Below are 22,695 nucleotides of genomic sequence, written 5' to 3' on the forward strand. Positions count from 1 at the left end.
AAGAGTCAGTGTTTTACCTGATGAGTTTCTCCTCAGTGCTGGGAAAAATATGAGGTTAAGGAAGTTGAGGTCAGAGGGGTGTGGGGATACCTGATAACTCTCATCCTGGCAGTTCCCTTGTGAAGCACTGCCTTGTGTACATGCAGGCATTGCTGAAGGATGTGAAAGGGTTTGTCAGGGAAGGCTATGGAGACTACTGTACAGTCTGTTTTGGCTGAGAACAGGCAAAGTGTTGAGCATCTGGCTGCTGTAGAGATGGAGAACACCCAGTCATTGTAAGTTGGATGGTTTTGCTCAGCATTTCCCCACAGCTGGACCACCTGTTTCTGTAGGACCTGCAATGATGGACGTGTTAATTGGGCAGTGTCAACAGAATAAGTTAATGGGCGTTTCTGTTTTCTCTTATCCTAGCAATATAAGTAAAAAGCAGCTAAAAAGCTTTTCACTCATTGTAACCATTTGTCTCTGAAAGCAAAGAAGGGAGTCTTTAATTTCAGCCAAACTAAGGGTGAAATGTGTGTGTTTCTAGGGGATAACACACTAGCTTTAGCCTTCATCGGAAGAAAGCTGTCCCAAAGACTCTTTACGTAGAGCCCATTGCAGTCCTCAGCTGACTGAAGAAGACTTCCACCCAAGAAAGCCAGATGAATCCTAAACTGGTGCAGAGTTAAACGCCTATAAGACTCAAGCTGCTTAGTTATGTTAGAGTTATCTTTGATTACGCCCAGGAGTGTGTAGTATTATTGTAAGATGCCTGAGTGGAAGACTGAGAGCTTCAGCTTTGCCACTGGATTACTATATCTTAGTTCTGCTAATAAGACTAACTAGCACTATGAATAATGTCAGTGATCAGACAAAGAGTGGAAAGCTTGCTGAAAGCAAAGAGATTTGAGCTTCATGATCACAGAAGCTCAGCCTGCCTTTGGTGGGCACTGCTCCATGTACCCTGTTAGCCATGGTGCAAGCAGCCCTTTTTATGCCTTTGACAAGGCTTACTAATCACACTTTGGTTAACCATGTCAAAACTCTGAGGAGCTGATAGTGAAGCTCCCTCCATCTATAATAGTATTTTCATGTTGGAAGTGTCGCCATCATTTATTTGCACAGGTTTTTTGGAGTCAGGGCTGTTTGTTTATTCTGAGCTTTTCCTGTGTCTGTTTCTAGAGAAGCCTCTCCAATCCTAGGTTCCCATGACACTGTTGTGCTGTTTAAATGGTAATGGAAACAGTTCAAATGGCCATATATGATGTATGAATGATGAGATAACTATGTGCTTTTTAGTGGGACATCTCTCCTGCTTCTTTGAATAACAACTGATTTAAAGATAAAATGAGGCAGGACAATTACTGCTTCAGTCTTGAATCCCTGCTGTCTAATAATTGAACATGGGTTGTTTTTTTTTTTTAAAAAAAAAAATTAAGATGTATTTTGTTTTAGTTTTTTTTCTGTCTTTTTGCTATAGTGCTCCTGATAGTCACTCTATAGCTAAGAGGGGCTGATTCTTGTCTCACATTGTTCTTACAACTCAAGTTCAGTTTTTTTGTTGAGGAATCTGATGATAAAATCACTGTATTATCCAGAGTGGTAAAATGAGATATAGTGAATTTCTACTTACCTTAATCATGTTTTTCCCCAGCTTGTTTTCTGTTTTGTGACTGATCATTAAGACTCACTGTACATGCTGAGGGAATATGTAATTAAAGTTGCTTAGTGTAAACAACCTGTATGATAACTTTGGACTGTTCTACACTGAGAATCTTTTGAGAAAATCTCCTGGTTCAAGCAGATGTGTAGTAAATCTGGTAAATAGCATAGATACACAGTTCCCAGCCTGCCAGTGATGTTTACCTTGTCATGGCTTAGTGGCCATCTGAAATGGTTGTATTGGCCCTGCCTGTGTGACTAGGTACAAATCCTGACCAGATGCACCTGCTGAAAAAAAATGAATGCATCTTCACTGTCATTACGTGAATGGCACTTCACCAGCAAAGCTAAATTAAGTTATTTTAAAATCAATGTTATTTGCCATTTTAATTTGGAAATTATTTGTTCACAGGCTAAAAGGTGAAATAGCACAAACAATATCCCACAGCTTCCTGTTTCTCTTCTCTCTGGTGATCTTACTACAGTGTAGCAGTTTATACAATATGAAGCAGTTAACCAAAACCTAATTATGAGTTATGTCCATATTTTCTTGTGGAATTTAGGACTGTGATAGTCAAAGGCTCTAATTGATTCTGAGCAGGGATCATTCTGTGTAATTATTCTCAGTCTTCCTAGTCTTGTTTGTTGTTGGCTGCCAGGCGAACCGACAAGTAAGAGGCATTTAGGTGGAAGTGAGCTTTCTATAATGCATTCTCAACAATACAATTTTGTTTGCAATATTGTCCGCAGGATTGTTTTTAAATACTGGCATAGACCGTTAATGAAGTACTATTGAAGAAAACAACAGGATTATTTCAGTTCAGGGTGTTGGATTGCTCCCACTTCTACAATCAAAAATATTTTAAAAGAAAACAAATAGAACCTAACCTTCTTTCCAGGAGTAGTAACAGGAGCAGCTAATGAGGTATAATTTAGATCTTAAGGGCAGAGTTTTGCCTCCTGATCTTCATTGTCAAAGTCTGAGTGACAGAACTGTACTGGAAGGAAGAGTATGATTTTAGAATTAAAATATGTCATGGGGATTAGAATTTTTATCAGAGAAGAGAAATGTTCTAGAAAAATGCTGGGTTCACCACCATAGTGCTCATGCAAGTACACTTGAGTGGTTTTTTTGTTTGCTTTGTATTTTGTAGCTATTGACCTACCAGCTACCTAATAGTATTTACAGAATGATTGATTAAACATTCATTAGGACAAAATATTTTCTTCTGCACAGCTGAAGTTTTTGTTAAAGGCACTGTGAACTGCCTACTTTATGTTTTAGACAAAGCTAACTAAATGCGTGAATGCCACTGCACATAGCTGACAAAGGCAGAGCACCTTTGTGAAAAGGCTCTGTAAATTCTTTCCCACAGAAGTCAACGAAAGTGTCGGTTGTCCTGGGCTACGTATTTCGTCACTTAAACCTAGTGGAGATAGATTACTTTGGACTGCGCTACTGTGACCGAAGTCATCAAACGGTGAGTAAAAGATTCGGAAGATTGGATTTTCCATATGTAAAATTTACCTTGCTTGTGCCATTTGCCTGTAGAGCATTAGATTGTCATGCTTTCACTAACTTTCACTATTTCCTGGATCAGGTAGTTATTTGTGTTTGTTTGCATTAAAGTTTTGGAATAACCATTAATATCTTAGATAGGAACGGAATAAAATGCTAAATGTTGTTGAAAACTAAATGAATAACATATAAGTAGTACAAAATTACAGTAAGACAGTGGCATTAATATTTTTTCCCTTTTAATACTGTGCCTTAAAGCCAGTGCTTGGTGCACTATGCTGTCTGGCTTTGCTTGGCCCCATTGCTGTCTGGGAAGCAATGTCCCTGAGGGTGACACAGGCTGCTTCACATGGACCACTTGCTGCATGCCTTTTCAGAGTGTATTATATGGTTAGTGTGGTGGCTGCCTCTTCACTGGTAGAGCCCCAGGAGTCAGGCAATGATGTTTGGAGTATTGGCAATGATGTTTTCACTCCACCTGAACCATATCTGTGTCCTTGAGCCTGTGCTCTCTTGAGCCTTCTTGACAGAAGGAGCCTTCTTGACTCTCACCAGTCATCTGAGGGCTTTTTCCCACCAGGAGATTACAGTCCTAAATAGGCAAGAAAATTTAAACCAGGCTGAGATGTTTCAGACAAAGCGGGCAGTAGCTTGGCGCAGTGCTATCTGGAGTTCCCCCCCAAAATGGCCTGTATGGGTTTACTGCAGTTGGGGGTGAGGAGCACCCCGCTGAGCAGGTGGGACCAGCGCTGTATTCATAGAGTGGTCTTCATATTGCATTAATTTTATGAAGGTAATAATGCCTGGCCTATGTCTAAATTAAATCAAGCAGGTAATGCTTTTAAAGTCACTGTTCTGTGATGAGAGTACTGTACAAGACCCTGACCTCAAGAGATGTCAAGTTCCATCTAAAAATATTATTGCCATGGCTAATGTTTGCCAGTTTTGTCTGTTTAGTAGAAGTTGAACATGTAGAGACTGAAGCCAGAAGAGTATTAGCAGATTATTGATTGCTGCTGAGAGCTACAGGATGCTCTACTCAGTGTATCTTTATTTCTGTGTCATAGTCTAGACATTTATGTATTCAGTTCCTCGATAAGCTTCTAATTAAATTTTATTCCATGGCGTTGAAAGTCAGATTCATCTGTGAAGTAAAGGTAGACTGTTAAAAACAGTGTTTTTGATTTCCTGAGGAAACTGAGTTGTGAGTGAAGAGCAGATAGGTATTTTTTGCTCTGAAAGGTGTTTCCCTTTTTCCTGTAAAGGCAAATAAAATAGAAATGGCTATTACTGAGGACATTTCCAGAGACATACACACTGTATTTGATGGTGTATATGGCATTGGGAAAATAAGATAAAATTACATCTCTCCTGTGAAAGGCTTAATAAATAAAGGCACATTTTAGGACGCATCCTGCTAACAGATTAGATGATTGGATTGTATGATACCGGTCCATTTTGCATGAGCTATAGGCCATAACCCCGCTAACTCAGCCTCTTGAAATACAAATACAGATGTAAATTTAATGTTAGCCATTGTCTTTATTCTCTAGACAGCCCAAGGTCAGGAAGCCAATCTGCTTCTTGCTTTTCCCCATGGATTAAGAAGGTGATTGTCTCACTTCCCTTGTTTGCCTGCCCTTGCACTGAAACCAGTCATGTCATGTTGTAGTGATACAGTTTGCGCTAGCGTAGCCGTGGAGCTCCAGCCTCCCTCTGCGTGTGGAGGTCTACTGGCCCATGTTTTTCCCAGCTTCCGCGCTGGTGGGCAGTCCCCTGTGTTCTGGTCCCCTGATGGGAGTTCTGTGTGTCTCCCCTGGCCTGTGGATTTTCTTCGCAGGGAAATCCCAGGTGCGTGGAAGACAGCTCTGTCCTGACACACAGCTAGAAAGCAGCCAGGAGGTACAACCAGAGACCACAACAGTGGGCCATGTTACAGAGTACACCTGCCTGCCATGTAGGTGCTGCCACAGGGGCCGATTGAGCTTGTGCTGCAGGCTTTGCAGCAGGACTGTTGTAGCAAAATACTGTGAAAATACCTGCTCCTGTTTGTCTGTGTGTGGATAAGTTAATGCTATTTTTTCTGGAAAGTTCATAAATGAATAAACCTGTGCTGCTGTGTTTAGTTTTACGTGTTTTATGTCCATTGTTGCTAGCTTGCTGTATTTAGTGAAATCTTGTATGCTTTTAAGAATGACCAGTATAAAGGGAAATTTTCAATGCAGCAAACAACAGCTTGTGCTTTAGCTGTAAACATATTCAGTTGCACACTGAATATGGCTAAAACTCCCTGGGCTGTTGTGGGAATTAGTCCTTAGAAGCTTAGATTTGAGTTTTGGGTTGGATATGTTTTGGATTGGCCACAGTAGATTTTCCAGTGAAAGGGTAAAAAGCTACCTTGCTAATTAGTTTTAAAACCATGCTCCTGAGTTATTCTCACACAGAGAAATGTGTTTGGAGGTTTGGCTACCTATTAACACATTGCTTGTGGTGGGGAATATTTTATTATTTGTTCTGGCGGTTTTTTCGTCACACTGTATATTTAACTGAATATGAATAAAGCAGGGTAGACAGAACTATGTACTTTAAAGAACACGACCTAGTCACAAAAGAAACATTTTTTTATTAAGGGTTTGAAAGAACTTGTTCAGTTATTTTTCCCATTACTTTTGCATGCCTCAGCACTTCCAGGTGGTCTTTTAAGTGCTGTGTTGGTGTGCTACCTCTTATGTGGGTGGTATCATCATTATTTTAGTACCAGCAGGGCTCTAATCAGTGAACAAGGTTTCACTGTGCTATGTAGTATATGAATGCGTAACATCAAAATGGTCTCTTCCTTAACAGCAAACAAACTAATTAGCATGTGAGAGAGAATAGCTAGATGCAGCAAACAGATTGACAGAACTGGATGCCACTGGGAGGACTGTGAAGAGCAGGGTGAAGCATAAATTGTATGACACCATCTCTAGGGTAGCAATTTGATCATGTTACACAAATTTTGCTTTATTGACATTCCAGGTTCTCCCAAACTCTCCAGGGTAAAAGGATGGTATTTAATTTGCAGAGGTAAGTTCTAGAAGATTACGAGTTGCCGGAACAGTGTAAACTGTGTCTATCTTGTGCTCTGAACAAGACAGGACTCCTAAAGGAAAACAAGAAGTATCTTGTAATAATAAATTAAAATATAACATTTAATAATTAATTAAAAATCTTGTAATATAAAACTACACCTGAATTACCAGATGGGTTGAACTAATGCTGTAGATTGTCAGTAATGTTTCCTAAACTCTGAATGCTTTGGCTGACAGATTACATGTTGCTTTTTAATGTAGTACATGAATACCTTTTTTAGTGCAAATATTTTAAAAGGAAGTCCAGTTTTCTTTGAGTGCCACTGAATCTCTCAGTGTGCTTCATCATCAGCCCTTCACCTGAGACTTTTGCATGGCTGCAGAGACTGCTGACACTAAAGTCAGGCTAAGCTGAGACCAGAAACAGTCTTTATGCTTCTTAATGTGGATCGTCAGCTGGGTCCTGATTGACAAGGCATTTTTGTCTTTTGCCTCATCTACCAGAAATGCGGAACATTGTGCCCTATCTGGTATTTTCAAGTGGGACATGATCACCAGAATCTCTGTAGCAGAAGCTTAGGGTAGCTTAGGAAACTCTGCCCTGCCTTTTAGTCTCTCATCAGTTTAGTGTTTGGGGAGAACAGTGGCCCAGCAAAGTATCTCTCCCTTAGTGGAGGGGGAACCAAATGCTGGGCAAGCTGGTATTGGGAGGGTCATGCAGGTCCCCTGCCCCTCTCATTTCTGGTTCCCACTGTGCTGCAGCTTCCAGGTGCTCCCCACATAGTCCTTTTGCTACTGCCTTTGTGGCATCTCCAGTGTGCCTTAGGTATATAGTCGTGCTAATTACTATTCTGGCAGGAGGCCACTGTTTTCTTGAGGCACACAAAAGAGAGAATGGAAATGGCAATTTTAACGCATAATATCTCAGGAAAAGCTGAGCAGAATTTGATGAGGGAAAGGGTACTTTTGAAGCCCAAAGGCATTCCATTGTCAGATCACAAAAGCATGCTGAAAAGAGTCATGCTATTAGAGCTTCTCTTACAAAAAAGATTTTGAAACTCCCTTATTACAGAAAACTAGACAACCAAAAACTTTTTAAAGGTCTGTTGATAATAAACATTTTTTGGTTTACTTCCACAAACCTGGCTGCCCTTGACAGTCTCAGATAGTTCAAGTTGCCCCCTCACCATCCCTACCGGAACTCTCATGCTAAACCTGCTTAACCAAAAACTGCAGGAGGCTTGTCTACATTGTACAGCAGGCTGTGATGCAAATCAGATATCCTTCTTTTCTTTTGTGATATAATGCTGATCTGAGCTATTATATTCACAACATACAGCACACTGATACTCTTTTAGGGCTCTAAGGGGAGAATTACAAATGCAGAAAGTCCTAGCACCATGTTAATTCAGTATTGCAGCAGAGCTCATTTCCCGAGCCCCAGTTAATTTAGGTGCAGTGCTGTGTGTACTGCTCCAAGATCTGGAGCTAACATGAGATGGGCAGCCCTCTGTCTCTGTACCATGCACCCACTCTGTAGAGTAGATATGTTTCTTTCTCCCCTGCTCTAGAGGAAGCTCTGTTTTGAGCATGCAGCAGGTAGGAGGTAGCCCATGGCAATATATTTTGCAGCTGCATAGCCCAAAGGGCACGTAGGGGTGGAGGGGAGATGCAGATCTTGGTTTCTTGTGAAGCTGAACTTTCTGCTGTGAGTTGCTGTGCTGCAGTGATAGATCAGGTCAGCTGGGGCAAAGCTGGGCCCAGAACCTGTACCATGAATTGCAAACTCATATATTGGAAAGTTGTTTCTTTATCAATCCAGTGTGATTAACAAAGTAACGGCAGCATGCTCAGTTTGCCAGGTTACTATACCAAATGGGTTAGGGTGGCGGATTGAACAGGGTGTATGTAACAAAAGGTTTGTTTACAATCAAAAATATCTGTTCTGTAGGGAATTACTGTCATGTAAATATAGTGTGTATTTTGATCTCAAGATTTTAGAAAAACAGATGAACAGTACTTAGATTGTATTTTGGTTTTGTGTGGATTTTTGGTTTTGTATGGATTTGACATTTGCTCACAAGCATGGTGTACTAAATTATCTAGAAAGAAAAAGACTTGTGTTTGTTAAGATAGATGGCACAGCTGGTGGAAAGAAGGTGGACACTGATAATGCTGATAAGAAGCTAGAAATTTTAGAAGATTGTTAGTGGATTAAAATAACCTACACAAAGCTGATGGTCAGGTGAGTTAAAGGCAGTAAGAATAAACTTTTAGAGTGTAGTAGGATCAACAGGATGCTCACACTGGTGATCTAATACTACATATAATCAATATAACTTCTGATTCTAATAAAGAAAAGACAGAAGTATTAAATACATATTTGTATGTAGGAATTGGTTGATGTGGTATACGTTTCTTATTTAATAAAGATGTCTTGAGGTTAGCAGTTTTAGATCCTTTGCACTGAACATTTGCAGAAAAAGCTGAGAAAATAATTCTGATTGTTAGTGTTGTCTTAGATTGTGGAAAGATCTTGATAATTTCAGATTATAATTGGAATTATATTGAAAGTTATATTTTTTCCTGTTGTAAACATGAACAAAAATTGGTATGTGTGGCATGATGGGTGAAACTTTGTCAGAATCTAATTAAGAAGGCCCAGTATTTAGTTTGATGTTGATAGATTTTTCTCCACCAGACACTTCATTGATGGATACCACAGCAAACATTTCAACTTAGTTAATTTTTTTTTTTTTTTTTTTCAAAAAGGTTCATGGAGTTTGACCTAAGTTTAACCCTGTGCAGGTACCAGGAATAAAGACTCCAGATTTGTGGAACAATATTTGCAGTCATTTAAAAGGGCTAAATATGAAATACTGAATGGCACTTGGATGCATACTGCTTACAGATCTGGATCATATGGGAGCTAGTTTTGTCAAAGTACAAAGGACAATGAAGCCTGTCTATTCTTAGATATACTGTACTTTAAAACATCTTTTTTATAATTTCACCTAAAAATTAAAAGGGAATTATTTTCTTTAGTAACATTGTACATTTATAAACAGTCAGTAAATAAAAATTATTAAATTAAACTAATACTATATGGTCTTTGTAAATAACAATTAGTAAACCAGTAGCCATCACTTTAGTAATTGGGTAGTTGCATTGATTAGGGCTACTTAGAAATAATTATCTTTTCCCCATTTCTTCTGTAGATGTTAAATTCCTCTTTTAGATTCACGAAATTTATCCCCTGCAGTTGGATGGGTATATGCTGGGCCCTCCAGCTCCTTGCAGTAGTGGTGAGCTGTTTATAAACCAGATAAGCTTTGCTGTCTGTGCAGGAGAGATACAGGTGGGAAATCACTGAGAGGTGTCACACTGGCTGCCAAACAGATTAAAAAAAGTGAGGCTGCATGTTGAAGCTATTTTGGCATTCATGGGTGGAGGATTTGTTGTCAGTACCTGCTGTGCAAGTGTACTGGATTAATAAGACACTCTGCTTTTTTTATTGCATTTCTCTTGGATTTCTCACACTTTAACGTGTGAGCTCAAAACTGTAACTGTACCCAGCACTATTTATATGTATATGCAAACATTTGACAAGTATCTAATATACTTTATTATGTACGTGTATGTATGTATGCTTAGAGAGCTCTGTTGTTGGTGTTCTTGGTTTTGTAAATGGTCTCATCTTTATTGTCTAACATTGGCTTTAAAAATGCCTTTTCATTATCTGTGAAATTCCATTCATCTTTGGCTTACAAATAAAACATTAAAGATCTCCCTCTCCTCCCTCCACCCCTTGCATTCTTCAGGAAAATTTTGGCAGCCTTTGAAATAATAAATAGCTACACGGTGATTTTAAGTGTGGGTTTGTGGCATTGCCACAATGCTAAGTACTTACTGGGGAAATGAGAAGGCAGATGAGATTCTTGCCTCTTCCCCACCACTCTCTGTCCCGGCAGTAAATGGGTCAGAGCTGAAGTGTTTAACTTCCCTCTGCAGCACATGGATCTCAAGGCCCATGGTACCCTCAGGAGAGTGTATTTCCTTGTGCCAGCTGATGCTTACTTTCTCTAGCAGGAGCAGCAGCAACCTGTCTTACAGGGATGAGGGCTGAGAGTGCAGTTCTTCCTGCTGGTTCAGTTTGGGGGAAGGAAAGGAAATGTTTAGCGACACGAATAACCAGATTTGTTCCCTGTCCTGTCTTCAGATTCCCTCTGCAGCTGAAATTGCAGTTTTCACTCTGAATTTTGCCCCCCTTCTCCAAGCTTGGAAAGGGCCTTACCAAGACCATACAGAGAATATAATTTGATGTGCCTATCAGGTACAGCCTAGTGAGAATTAAGAGTCCCAGTGCAACTCTGTTTTGATTGTGTTGTCTACACGTGTCCCTACCATCTTTAATTACTTAACCGTATCCTTGTTTGTCTCATGGCAGCCGGTGAATCACATGGATACAAGAGGTGGTGGAGTTCAGGTTGCAGAGGCAACCAGAAATCTGTAAATGTTCTGGGCTCAACTTCCAAACTTGAATGATGGTCCATCAGTAATCATTACTCTTTTTTACAAATAATCAATCTACCTATGCATGTAAAGCTAAGCTGCAGACAAGTATATGGCAGTATACCTTGAAGCTGATTTCCATTCAGTTCAGGAGAAATTAATGAAGGAGTTATTCTGTGATAGATTTTGATCTGGTTTTGAAACAGGATACTTTTGATCTCTTGCAGTGAAACAGAAAGCTGTTAATGATAAGCAAGTTAGCTTGATAGTGTGTTGTTCATACTGTGATACCAGTTTTGAGAAGATAACAGACCACGTTCTGGCCACATTGCATAGCCAGAATGTACACTGAAGAGTTATTTTGCCTTTTTTCTGCCCATTGACTGTAAAATCTCTTTACCAGCCTATTGTGCTAGCTCAGCTTATTGCTGATTTAAAGTTCTAATAGGATGTTTGAACAAGTGTGACAAGTTTTTCTTCCCTTCCCACCTTCTGTTGGGGTTAAGGCAGTTTATATTTGAATAGCTATTAGATGTATTTGATACAAGCATGTACTGAATATTTTTTTTTTACTTTCAAAATTTCGAAAATTTTCTTAACAAACATTCTAGGATTTGAAATAGCAATGCCCAAGAACAAGGCATACAACTGTTCCTTTTGCAGGTGAATTAGCAGCTAATGAAAGTATTTTGTTTCCATGTTTTGTCAAAATACTGATAGTTGTTTGCAACCACTTAGGGAATTAGTTGCTTGAGATTTTCCACTCAGATGCTTTGTAGTGTTTTCCCCTCCCTCCTTTATGCTACTCTTAGTAGTGATTTTTTTTTTAGTACAGAGAAGTTCTCTGCATAGAAAGGGAAGATTTTTTGATTAATCATCTTATTCTTAATCTCTATGGGGTTAGTTCAGGGGTGCAGGTAAGGAGTTTATTTTTTCATTGGTCTATGTAGTTCCTCAGTTAAAAAAAGTATGGGTACTATGGGAGTAGATTGAATCTGCCTTAATTTGCTCTTTCTAGCAGCTATGTTCTGCAACCTTTTTGTTTCCAGTGTTTTAAGAAGGGGTGCCAATCTCAGCTGTTACAAAAAGTTTGTGTATGAGGGAAGAGGACTGAAGAAAAGGAAGACAAGTATGATCTTGGCAGCTACTTCTGCTCTTTCTTCAAAAATAATAATAAAAAATGTCAAGCTAAGGAAGAAATAAGTAGCTGGAGTGATTACAAGAGCAGGATGCTGGTTACCTGTGTAGCCATAAGGCGAAGTACACAGCTGGTCTGGTCAGCAGTAACATCAGGATAACCTTTATTAGAAGTTTGATAAAGGCAGGGCAGAGTAATCAGTGAGAAATTATAGTGCAGATTGTCTTTTGATCAAATGATGTGGAAACCCATATAACAGTCATCCCTCTATGGTGTACTAAACGTACGTTGGTCATCACTGACACATCTGTCCAACTAGTCCTGTAAATCGTATGGTGGAAGTATCTGTGCCCTCCCCAACTTGGTGACAGTTTCCAGTCATCCTCTCCTCCTGCTACTAGAAACCATTTCTGAAAATGAAACAAGTTTTTCTTTGCTTCTGGTTAAGCCAATTTCTTCATACTTGGTGGACATGTTCTTACGGTAATTTCTTAGGTGTTGGAAGAGTGCTGTTATGCCTATTTCCCTCTACAGTCTTTTGTTTTCAGAAAACAAGTGAAGCTCCTTCATTCTTTCCTTGTAGGTCCTGTTTTACATGCTTTGTTGATGTGGTTATTTAGTTACCCTGCTTAGGTTAATCTCCAAGGAAGAAAATAGCAAGGTTGCACATCTCTATACTAGCTAGAGCAGATCAGGTAGACACCAAAAGATACTTAGTATAATACTTCTGTAGAGCCAGCTTGTCACGAGCCCAAGATGTGGTGGCTCTTACTAAACATTTCCTTTTAGGAAAACCCATACCCCCAGAGAAGATATGCAATGTTAGACTTGTACAGACAGTGTTTCTCTGATCAGAAGCTGGCACAAGTTTGTCATTAGCAGACTGAAGTGTGTCTGTCTGCTAATAAATATCAATATATGAATAAATATAGAATTGCAATTGTTCTGTATTAATTTTCCATGTTAAGTGACTAATTTCTCTAATTATCTGTCTCACAGTATTGGCTGGATCCTGCAAAGACTCTTGCTGAACATAAAGAATTGATGAACAGTATGTATTTAATTTGAATTTAAAGAACATATCTGAAGATGAATTAACAGAGGCAATGTTCCATATATAAAGCCCATACAACATTTATATTCTATTCACGACAGATTGATAGTTCTTGAACAATTTTATTACTGCAGTTCATACCTGTATCAAAATTTCACACATAGACTGAACATACCATCATTTTCCAAAAATTTGTGTGATTATTGTCCAAAGATTGCTCTGTGCTTAAATTTTATTTTAGAATAATAAATGGTACTATTCTTAACTTGTATAATTAATTTTATGGTGGCTGTGCTATCTCTATCCTGCTGTACTATACCATAACCAATTTAGATTCCTTTTTGCTTCTGAAAGTAAAAGTAGTGCCTCTTACTGAAAATAAAGTGTCTGCTGTTATTGTCACTCTTCAGATATCACAGATGCAAGAACTGTTATTTTTATTATAATTAAAGAACATTATAATATTTTTTACTTAAGAATTTGGAGACCTTCTATAGAAAGATGTAGAAGTGGAGCATGCATGGAAAAAAATGTAGCTGTAAGAATTTCAATACCGAGTTAACAAATCTTTTGGGAGAATAAAATTTTAAAAATGTGAATTAGCTTTTCCAAATATTTCTTAATTAAAGTGACACATAATTAAAGTTGCTCCATAGGGAATTTGAAAGTGTGGAAGAGATTAGTATTCAGTATTAATAGTTATGACAGGGAACCACATTCATGCACAATTACATTTGTCAAAAGATTTCAGTGGAAAAAGTATCGAAAGGTCAAAATCAAGTAGTAAAAAAAAAGAAGAATCTTGGACAAATAGTAAGTTAGCAATAAAATAAAAAACTAAATCTTCAAAAGAAGCAAAATCTCCAAATTGACAGACAAGCTGTGAATAAATAGACACAAGATTACAAAAATAGTTTAAAAAATCCTTTTCTTTTTTTTTCCTCATGTATAATGAGTGTACATGTAGGATTTTTTCTGAAACTTTCAGGTTTCATAAAATATTAAGATAGGATTCATAGTAGCTGTTTTGTACTCAACTAGTAGCAGTTAACAGTTAATAACAACTAACTTTTGCACCAAATATTTTTCTCCCTCAGCTGGACCACCATACACTCTGTATTTTGGCATTAAATTCTATGCAGAGGATCCCTGTAAACTTAAAGAAGAAATAACAAGGTAGAGTATTCAATAAGAGTGTAGTTTGTTGATTTCAGGGTAATAATCTATTCCAACCAGGTGCATATTATTATGGTGTGGCTGGGTTGTTTTTTTTTCTCTTGAACATATGAAGGTTTTTGCTTTAACATGTATGTTTGTGGTGGTTTGGGTGGATTCACCCTTTTGCTTGCAGCTTGCAGCCAAACACAGCCTGCTTCATTATTTGCCATATCTTAAATTCCAGAAGTGTTTTTCAAGAGGATTTATTTTGATCTTTCTAAAAATATGGGAAGGAAATTGAAGAGTTGCATACCTTTGATTCTTCTAAGCTTGGCCTCTACAAAATATGAGGATGCACACACTAACACATGCACACACATACATATGGACACATACACACACATGCTTGCCTGAACTCTCACGCATATGCTTTTCTGTTTGCTTTATTTATGAAAGGTCTCAGACAATTAGTTTTAGGTTCAAAAGGAACTTGGAGAATTTGGATAGGTAGGCGGACAGAATTAGTGCACTGGCTTGCATTAGTAAATGCCAAAATATTTCTTTTGGTGTACCAGGAATATGACACATGAGAATTCATTAGAATGCGTGCGAGGTTTTTAATTTTTGTTAATCAAAGGTAGCAGTTGCTGTAGCACAGGCAGAATATTTTCCTTGCACTGAGAGAGAAAATTCTTTTGTTTCCATACTGGCACAGCTGGAACACAAGTCTTCAATAGAACAAGATAGAGGCTGGCCTGGTAAAAATCACTTTACCTTTGACTTTGCAGGTAAAAGAACATAAGCTGGCCACAGTCTGATGCCTCTGTACTGTGAAACTTTGATGCAGTTTTCCTGTAGTTTTCCAGAAGCACTTTAAACCCTGCTCACAGGGGAAGACAGATGGCCCAGGGAAGGGAGCTTTGGCCACTGAATCTGTTGTGATTGCTACCTGGGAGGCAGGGTGGATTTCTGACTGGCAAAAGTTTCAAAAACTTTTTCTTTTTGCTGTGTGACAAGGTCAGTCAGTGATTTGCACTGCTGATTAGGTGTGTAGATCTAGTTGAGAAGCATTTTAGTATAACTGTTAAGTCTCTGTTCATGTCTGCATTGTGTTTGGTAATGCAGAATTTGCAGCTTGGAAGGTACAATGGAGGGCATAAGAAAGTGATATGCTTGTATTGAGAGTCTTCAACAAAACACATTGAATAGTCAAATGCCCTCAACTTTTCTGAGCATTTATTCCTGTGGGCTCTTAAACCTTGGAAGGTAGGTATACTTTTTCAGAAAAAAACGCCAACCAAACAACTCCAAAAACCCACCTCCTTCTGCTTAGGAGGTTTAAGACCCTACCTTTCTTTATAATAATAATTTTCTGCCTAAGTGTGTAATTCCAGTGATGTTAATTGTTTTTTGCTAAGCAATGTGTTTCTTTGGAGCATGTGTTTGTTATTCTAATGGGTATGAGAGCGGAGTCTGTTGTTATTAGATGTTGATGATCTGTGGCATTACATGATTACAATTTTCAAATAATGAAAGCCCGTCAACTTTGTAATTGCTTCACAGCAAAATCTGTCTGGTTTATAGACAAAAGCTAACACTGTGGTCATTCATATTAACATTTGCTGAATATGTTTGCTAGACCAAACTAGCACTTAGGCACTGTTATATATGCATGGCAGACTTGACAACGCACAAGATGAGAGTGGTTTAGCTACAAGTTTCGACAAAAGGCCTGGTTTTGTGAGGAGCTTAGTGACTTCAGTGGGAACTGAGACTGTTCACTTTATAGGAGTCACTTAAGCACTTAACAGTTGGCTCTGAGTGTTTTTTGCAGGGAGGTGGTAATTTTTTGCAGTTTCATATCCTGCTTTTTTTTTGAGACTACGCTATAAGAATGCAGAAATAGATACTTGCAACATGGGAAAGATATTTGTAGCATTTTCTAGTATGAAGCTCTGCACCGTAGAGATGGAGAATTGCTATCAGAAAGATGAGTGCATATCAAAAATTCATTTAATGTTAAAAAGATGCTGTGTACTGCACAGGAGATGTAAAATAATATTTGTCATTGTCTTCTTTCATACAGAGACGATTTGTCTAGGTAGGACTGGCAAGCATAAGCTAGAAGCAGTACTGTGGTATTTCTAAGAGTGAAGAAACACTGAGTTTATGTGCTTCGTGTTGCCTAATGAAATTCCCAGAAAATTCTTATGCAGTGCCCTGGTCCTTTAAGGCAGAGAATATTAGCCATTTTTTAAAGGACGGACATTCCTACTATAATATCTGTAACAGCACAAATTCTGGGGGATCATTAACCAGAAAGATGCTGATATCCTTAATCAGAGACTCATCTGGACTGATAGAGCCTAGTAAATTTGATTGGATCTGAAATGATTTGTGGATCAGCTGGCATGTAATCTGCAGTTTCTGAACTTCCCTGAAGTCCGTGTTGATGCACTTTGAACTTGCAGATCATTCCAAGATGCTTTCATCAGTAACTTGTACTAACATAGAATAAATTTTTTGCAGTGTAGCTGAATGGCTCTACATATATAAAGTTGAATTGGTGAACTGACCATTTTTTCCTTTAAAAAGTTACCTTCTCAGTATTGTTACCTTTTGTATGAACTTGGTGCAAGAAATTTGCTTAGGATGATGTGAAACGCTGTGTAAATCTGTTGAAATAAAACCAGACAAAATCCAAACAACATTTAAAAGATTTCCTATAAATTACTATGAGGAGTCGCAAAATCAAGGAGATCCTTTGTATGACAGCTTGTTTTCTTGTCTTTGCTTTTCCATCTGTTTTGTGCATATTATTTCACTGTAAGTGGTCTCAGTACGTCTTTCATCAAGTGTAGAAGCAGGTTATGACTTTGAAAATTACATTCTTACCCTGCTATTTCCGTTCCAAGACATAGGGTACCCTGTGCTATGACATATATTTAACTGCTGATGATACACCCATCTGTCTTTTTTATGGGTGTGTGGTCTCCATCAAATCTGCTTGTTGCTCTAGAGTCGATACTCTGGTGGAGAGGAAACCTTTGAGTAAAGAAGTACCCAATACCAAGTTCTCCCTTATGTTGATCCACTGAGCAGGTTAAAACTTTGGCCATTTGATAGGTTTCTTCAATTTTTCTGATACCTAGCCTTCTTCCCCACTTCCTGAATAGTCTCTGAAAGTCAAAAGAGAGAAATTACATTTTTAGGAGGAAAATTGATTGTATCTGCACAATATAAGCAGATGGGAAAAATAGAGAGTGCTTTACTACCTAGGTTCTTTCACTAGATTGATCTTAGTTGCTACTCAGGGTCAACCAGGGAAAGGTCATTCAAAGAGGAATACAGTTATGGACTGTCACATAGTTATGGCACATGGTATATCTCCAGTAAACTGGCATATGATGAAACATTGCTTGGTATATCAGACACAATACTGAAATAATAAGGTTTTTTTTTTTTTTTTTCTATGTTTTAGGTATCAGTTTTTCTTGCAGGTCAAACAAGATGTTTTACAGGGCCGTTTGCCTTGTCCAATCAACACTGCAGCACAGCTGGGAGCATATATAATTCAGTGTAAGTTCTTCTGGCCAACTAAGAGCTTATTTATTTTAATCCTGCATTATGATTTAAGTTCAAGAGGTGACTGAAGACTTCACTAACACTTTATGCATTCATTTCAAAACAACAAAACTAATATGACTGATTTCAGCTAAAGAACTGTAAACAGATGACCATTCTGAAAAGATAATATAGAAGCAATATAGAAGTTAATGTAAAAAAGAAATTGAAAAGTCAGTCTGAAGACTCTGCCAAACACACTTTGCCTTGCTGAGGAGTATCTTATGATGTACTTAAAACTTTATGACTTACTCTGGATTGCATATAGAGTATGACAAAAGCTCCATTGGGAGGTTTACAGATTTGATGGGCTATTGGCAGCCTCCAGCCAACAAAGTCTGTCAAATGAAATATTCCTTCAAAAATTACATTATGTCAATATGAATGTGCCTGTGCTTGAAGGTTGGATGTGTTTTGACCTGAAGCAAAGAACGTCTGTCTGTCATTTATCTGCATTAACCCATCAGTAGTTAGCTTTTTGGAAGTGGATGTTATATCCTGCATGCTTGATAGAACTAGCAATCAGTTAGAAAGGATCTGTCTGTCTACCTTTTACTTATTCCTTCCACAGTACCGCTCAAGCTCTGTATTCAAACACAATTGGTAACCAAAAATCATATGATGAACCATGCTGGGACCTGTATCTGTAATTTGTTCTATGTTAAATTTAGATTTCTCATGAATGATGTATATTAAGCAAAGATTATTTGTATTATTGGTGTTCCAAGTGTGACTCAACTAACACCATTTTAGAATAACAAGGCAGAATAACTTTTGTATGAAATGGGAGTGGGCATTATACAGAATTTCACAGTGTGTTATATGAGTTTCTGAAAAACTAAAATTTCAGTCTTTTTTTATTTTTGTACAATTCTTTTAAACTTAATTTTACTGTCTGAGAAATGTGATGTGTCATACTCTGAAAAACTGTTTGCAATGCATATTTCACTTCAGTGACACATGTGCCTTCCCTGAAAAAATACTGCAAGTATGAAGCTGGAGAATATATAATGATGGTAACATTTTATTCGTATTATGAGAAATTAGTAAAAAGAATAAATTCTTGCCCTTCAGTTGTTTTGTAAGGCGGTTAGAGTATGGATGGAGCTGTTGTTTTGGTATAAAATCCTGTTCCTGTTATTCTAACCTCAGATATTCTTTTGGAAAACAATGAGGAAGCTTATGTGGGAGAGGAGAGGTAAAGCATGGCAAAGATTACATACAGTGGCTTTAAGTTTGTCCTGGCACCAGCAAACATACATTCCTATTGACTCTTTAAAAAGCTTTGTCCTTTTATTCAGGGCTTGCAGTTGTTCAAAGTATATAAAGACACCTGAGAAATGTCTGTGTCACATACTGAAAATATGAACCCGAGGTATCAGCACCGAGGTCATCAGCCTTTCCAAGGGTGATGCGCCAGACTGTGCTTTTTTCTTTTCCAAATTGTTTGTGGGAATTCAGTAATAGCTGAGAAGCTCTGTGCTTCTGTAGTGATATCAGGGGTGTCTTTCCCAGTGGAGCTAGCACCTCCCGGGGTCTGGAGGAGGAACCGGGGCCACATGTTCTCCCAGAGTCCTCTACCCATGTCCTCCTGCAGCCACAGGCCCTGCTTTCACCATTAGGGTTGTGCCTGTGTGTCATCTTTGGTCTCTGGGCAGATCCTGTCCTTAGCACATTAATTATTTCCCTCCTTTTATGGTCAGAGACTGCAGACCATATTATAGTGTTGATGGTGGAAAAATCAGTACCAATAGCACAGTTTGTAGAATATACCAATGCTGGAATGCTGGAGTTGTTGCTGTTGTAGTTACTCCTGTTCTTACTCCCGCCATGGGCAAGACCCACATTGTTACAGAGTTTTTTTAGAAAAACTCTCAATATCTCTACTGAGCAGATCACTGTCTCATTCTAGAAACATCGTTTAAGTTCTGGAAAGACACAAGTTATTAGATTAGTCTTTTTCTTCTTGACTCTTGAAGCCTCGTTTTGGCTTAGTGGGCATTGGATAGGAATGTTCCATGGAGCATTTCTCAGAGAAGCCAAGTCTACACAGATTTTACTCAAGAGTTATTAAAAAATTGAAATACTTTCAGAGGGTTTCTCAGATAGATGCAGTTATAGTTAAGATAAGTAGAAGTTAATTCTGACCAAGGTGCATATTTGTTTTATAATTGCATTGCAACATGTAAACTGATATGACTAATGTATGCAAATTCAAGGTTATTTCAAATAAAATTATATGGGCTATTAATTACATTATTTTCTTTAAGAAACTTATTTAAAAATATTTTTATTTTGAAAGTGAATTTAATGTTTATGAAATATATTGATATTTTATTGAAAAATGAAGTCTTGTGTTTCCTCACAAGCAATTGTGCTTACCCTTAGAGGGTATACCTCTAGGTATCTGAGGATATTTGTCTTCATTTGCATTCTTACACTGACGATTATGTTAGGAGTCTCAGCAAGAACATGGTCAGCTCTGTCTCTAACATTACAACTTATCGTGATGGCATAGATATTCCAAAAATTAGACTTTTCTTCTACACTTATTTTACATATGCTGCCAAATAATAAATGTCATCAAATCTGACTTTGCTGGCTTGGACGAAATTGTATCTAGTCCCGTAGAAGTTGTGGATTTCCTGTCAAAACCTCTAGCTCTTTGAACCTTCCATTTCTCTTTTAAAATGACTGATGAAATTTTTTCTTGGTTTTATGTGCACTAATATGAACAGTTCTGTACTGTCTTTGGGTTTTTTAACTGACTGCAAGGTAAATTGACAGCTGGAAAGAGGTGGCTTGGCAACAAATAGGTAGATTATATAACATGCTTTTTGGTTAACATAAAGTGTTAAAAATAGGTGACCTTTCTTTTCTTCTTGTGTCCTCTAGCTGAGCTGGGGGACTATGACCCATATAAGCACACTGCAGGTTACGTTTCGGAGTTCCGCTTTGTTCCAGACCAGAAAGAAGAGCTGGAGGATGCCATAGAGCAGATACACAAAACTCTGATGTAAGAATTCAGTGCTATTGGGAGCTTGGCAGGTCACATCAGATTCAGAGGTGCTTGGTGGGTGGGGAAGGGAGCGGCTTGTGTTGCAGAGGGGAGGCCTCTAGACCCGAAGAAAGAACACATGGCATCCAGTTATGTCCCTCAGAAACAGAAAACATTTTATGTAATTGGAGTTGTTCTTTTAGGAACTGAGCAGGACAATAACTGGAAATACGATATCTGTCAGGCCTAGGTATGAGTGTTTCAGAACCAACAGTTTTCATAGTGCTCCTGTTTCCTCTCAGTTTTGTAGTGGAAAAGAGTAAAATCAGTGAGTTCAGTTCCTGTTCCAGTACAGATTTCCTGCATAATTTTGGACAAATTGCTTGTTATGCCCATGCCTCAGTCTGCTCTCTGTAAAATGGGGATAATAACATTTCTTTTCTCTGTACTGCCCTGTGTATTCAAATGAACAGTTAGGACAAAACCACTTTTAATCTAATAATGTACAGCACTTGGTACAATGAACCCTCTATTTTCTTGCCAGATCCTTAGCTGGGGTAATGAAGGAGTGCTTGTAGCAACCTGCATGAATCTTTGTGGGAGCAACTCACTTTGCAGGAGGTACCAGGAAAGCAGTTTGTATATCCGTGGTTTAAGTGATAATCTCAGTTGCAACATCTGTGTGAATTAAAGAGACAGTTTGGTTTTACAAGTGTAATGTCCTTTCATTTTATTAAACAACATATCTTATGTGTAAAACATACTGGTAGTGGTCAATATAAGGGATTCCACTGTAAGGAAGAACATACGATGTGTAAAAAAAAAAAAAAAAAATGGACACAGAGTATCTGCTTGGCCTTGAAATAATTTTGTTTTAAACAAGACACTACAGAAATTCACAGGCATTGCAACTGTACCTGAGAACATTTCCCATGTATGAGGAGAGGCTGAGAAGGTAGGAATAAGCGGGAGTTACGATACTTGTCAGGGGCAACTGTTGAAGAGATTGCAAGAAGAGAACATCAAGTGCACTGCAGGCAGGACAAAGGAGAACTGCAGAGATCTGAAACCTGTATGTCAACAGACCTGGGAGATTCATACTGTCCCAACTTAAATTTTATTCATAAAAGTTGGAAAAGACAACTCATTCATTTTTATCATAGAGACTGCAAAACGTCAAATCTCCATCTTCCAGTTACTGGAATAATAATTACAGCGGACACCAAACATATGTGTTGTACTATCATTGATGTTCTGGATAATCTCTGCCTGAAGGTGGATTCCAAGATGCTGCTTTGGGAGTCAGTTGATTTTCTGTCAGACTGCAGTTTCTGCATCCAGTGCCTTCCCTTGATTACTTGCCAACAGAGTGAGAAGCAAAACTGCAGTAAGGGCAAACGTGGTGATGAACTGGACTGACCCAAAGATAAGCAAAGCAAGATTAGAACTGGTAATCTCTGGCCCCATAAGTTCTGTCAGTGCTTGAGAGAGGAGCAACAGCAGCAACGTAGAGAGGAAAAACATAGCAATCTCATAGGGAAGCTGAAGCAAAGAACATAATTTCCAGTAAAGAAGGCAGGGCCAGAAAGTGGTCATGTGTGAATATAGCTTAAATACTAGATGCATTTGCAGCAGCTGTGTAAGTAGTCTTTTCAAAGAGGAGGTTTAAGATCCCCAGCAATTCAGAGACACTTTTTGTCCTGCTTATTAATTTTTAGAAATGGCCTTCCACATATGAAATACTTTTAGTGAGATTAGTTTTAGACTGAAGTACTCTTGGTTTGTGAGTAACAGAGGCTGAACCACCAGTCACTGTGTGAAAGCACTTCAAGTCAGAGAGAAATGGCTTTCCAGCCTGCTATTCCAATTATTAGACCACAGTGCCTTCAGAAATTCAAAATGTGAAATTGGTTTTGAAAATAAAACATATGCCAAAAGTTCAGCCGTACATAAAGCCAAAATAAACATTTACTTGCT

General features: G+C 38.3%; 1 protein-coding gene across 1 annotated transcript; it reads left to right on the forward strand.

The window, feature by feature from the left end:
- Positions 1 to 3,020: 3,020 nt before the first annotated feature.
- LOC104524661 (band 4.1-like protein 4A) lies at positions 3,021 to 20,740 on the forward strand (the record flags this gene model as incomplete). The annotated part of the gene is made up of 5 exons (XM_010167608.1): positions 3,021 to 3,125; positions 12,884 to 12,935; positions 14,036 to 14,114; positions 17,578 to 17,675; positions 20,616 to 20,740. Coding segments are annotated over 5 exons (459 nt in total), but the record flags the coding sequence as incomplete, so codon positions are not given.
- Positions 20,741 to 22,695: the final 1,955 nt, after the last annotated feature.

The sequence above is a fragment of the Antrostomus carolinensis genome, unplaced genomic scaffold (genome assembly GCF_000700745.2).
Source record: "Antrostomus carolinensis isolate BGI_N321 unplaced genomic scaffold, ASM70074v2 scaffold13295, whole genome shotgun sequence".
NCBI classification, from domain to species: Eukaryota; Metazoa; Chordata; class Aves; order Caprimulgiformes; family Caprimulgidae; genus Antrostomus; species Antrostomus carolinensis.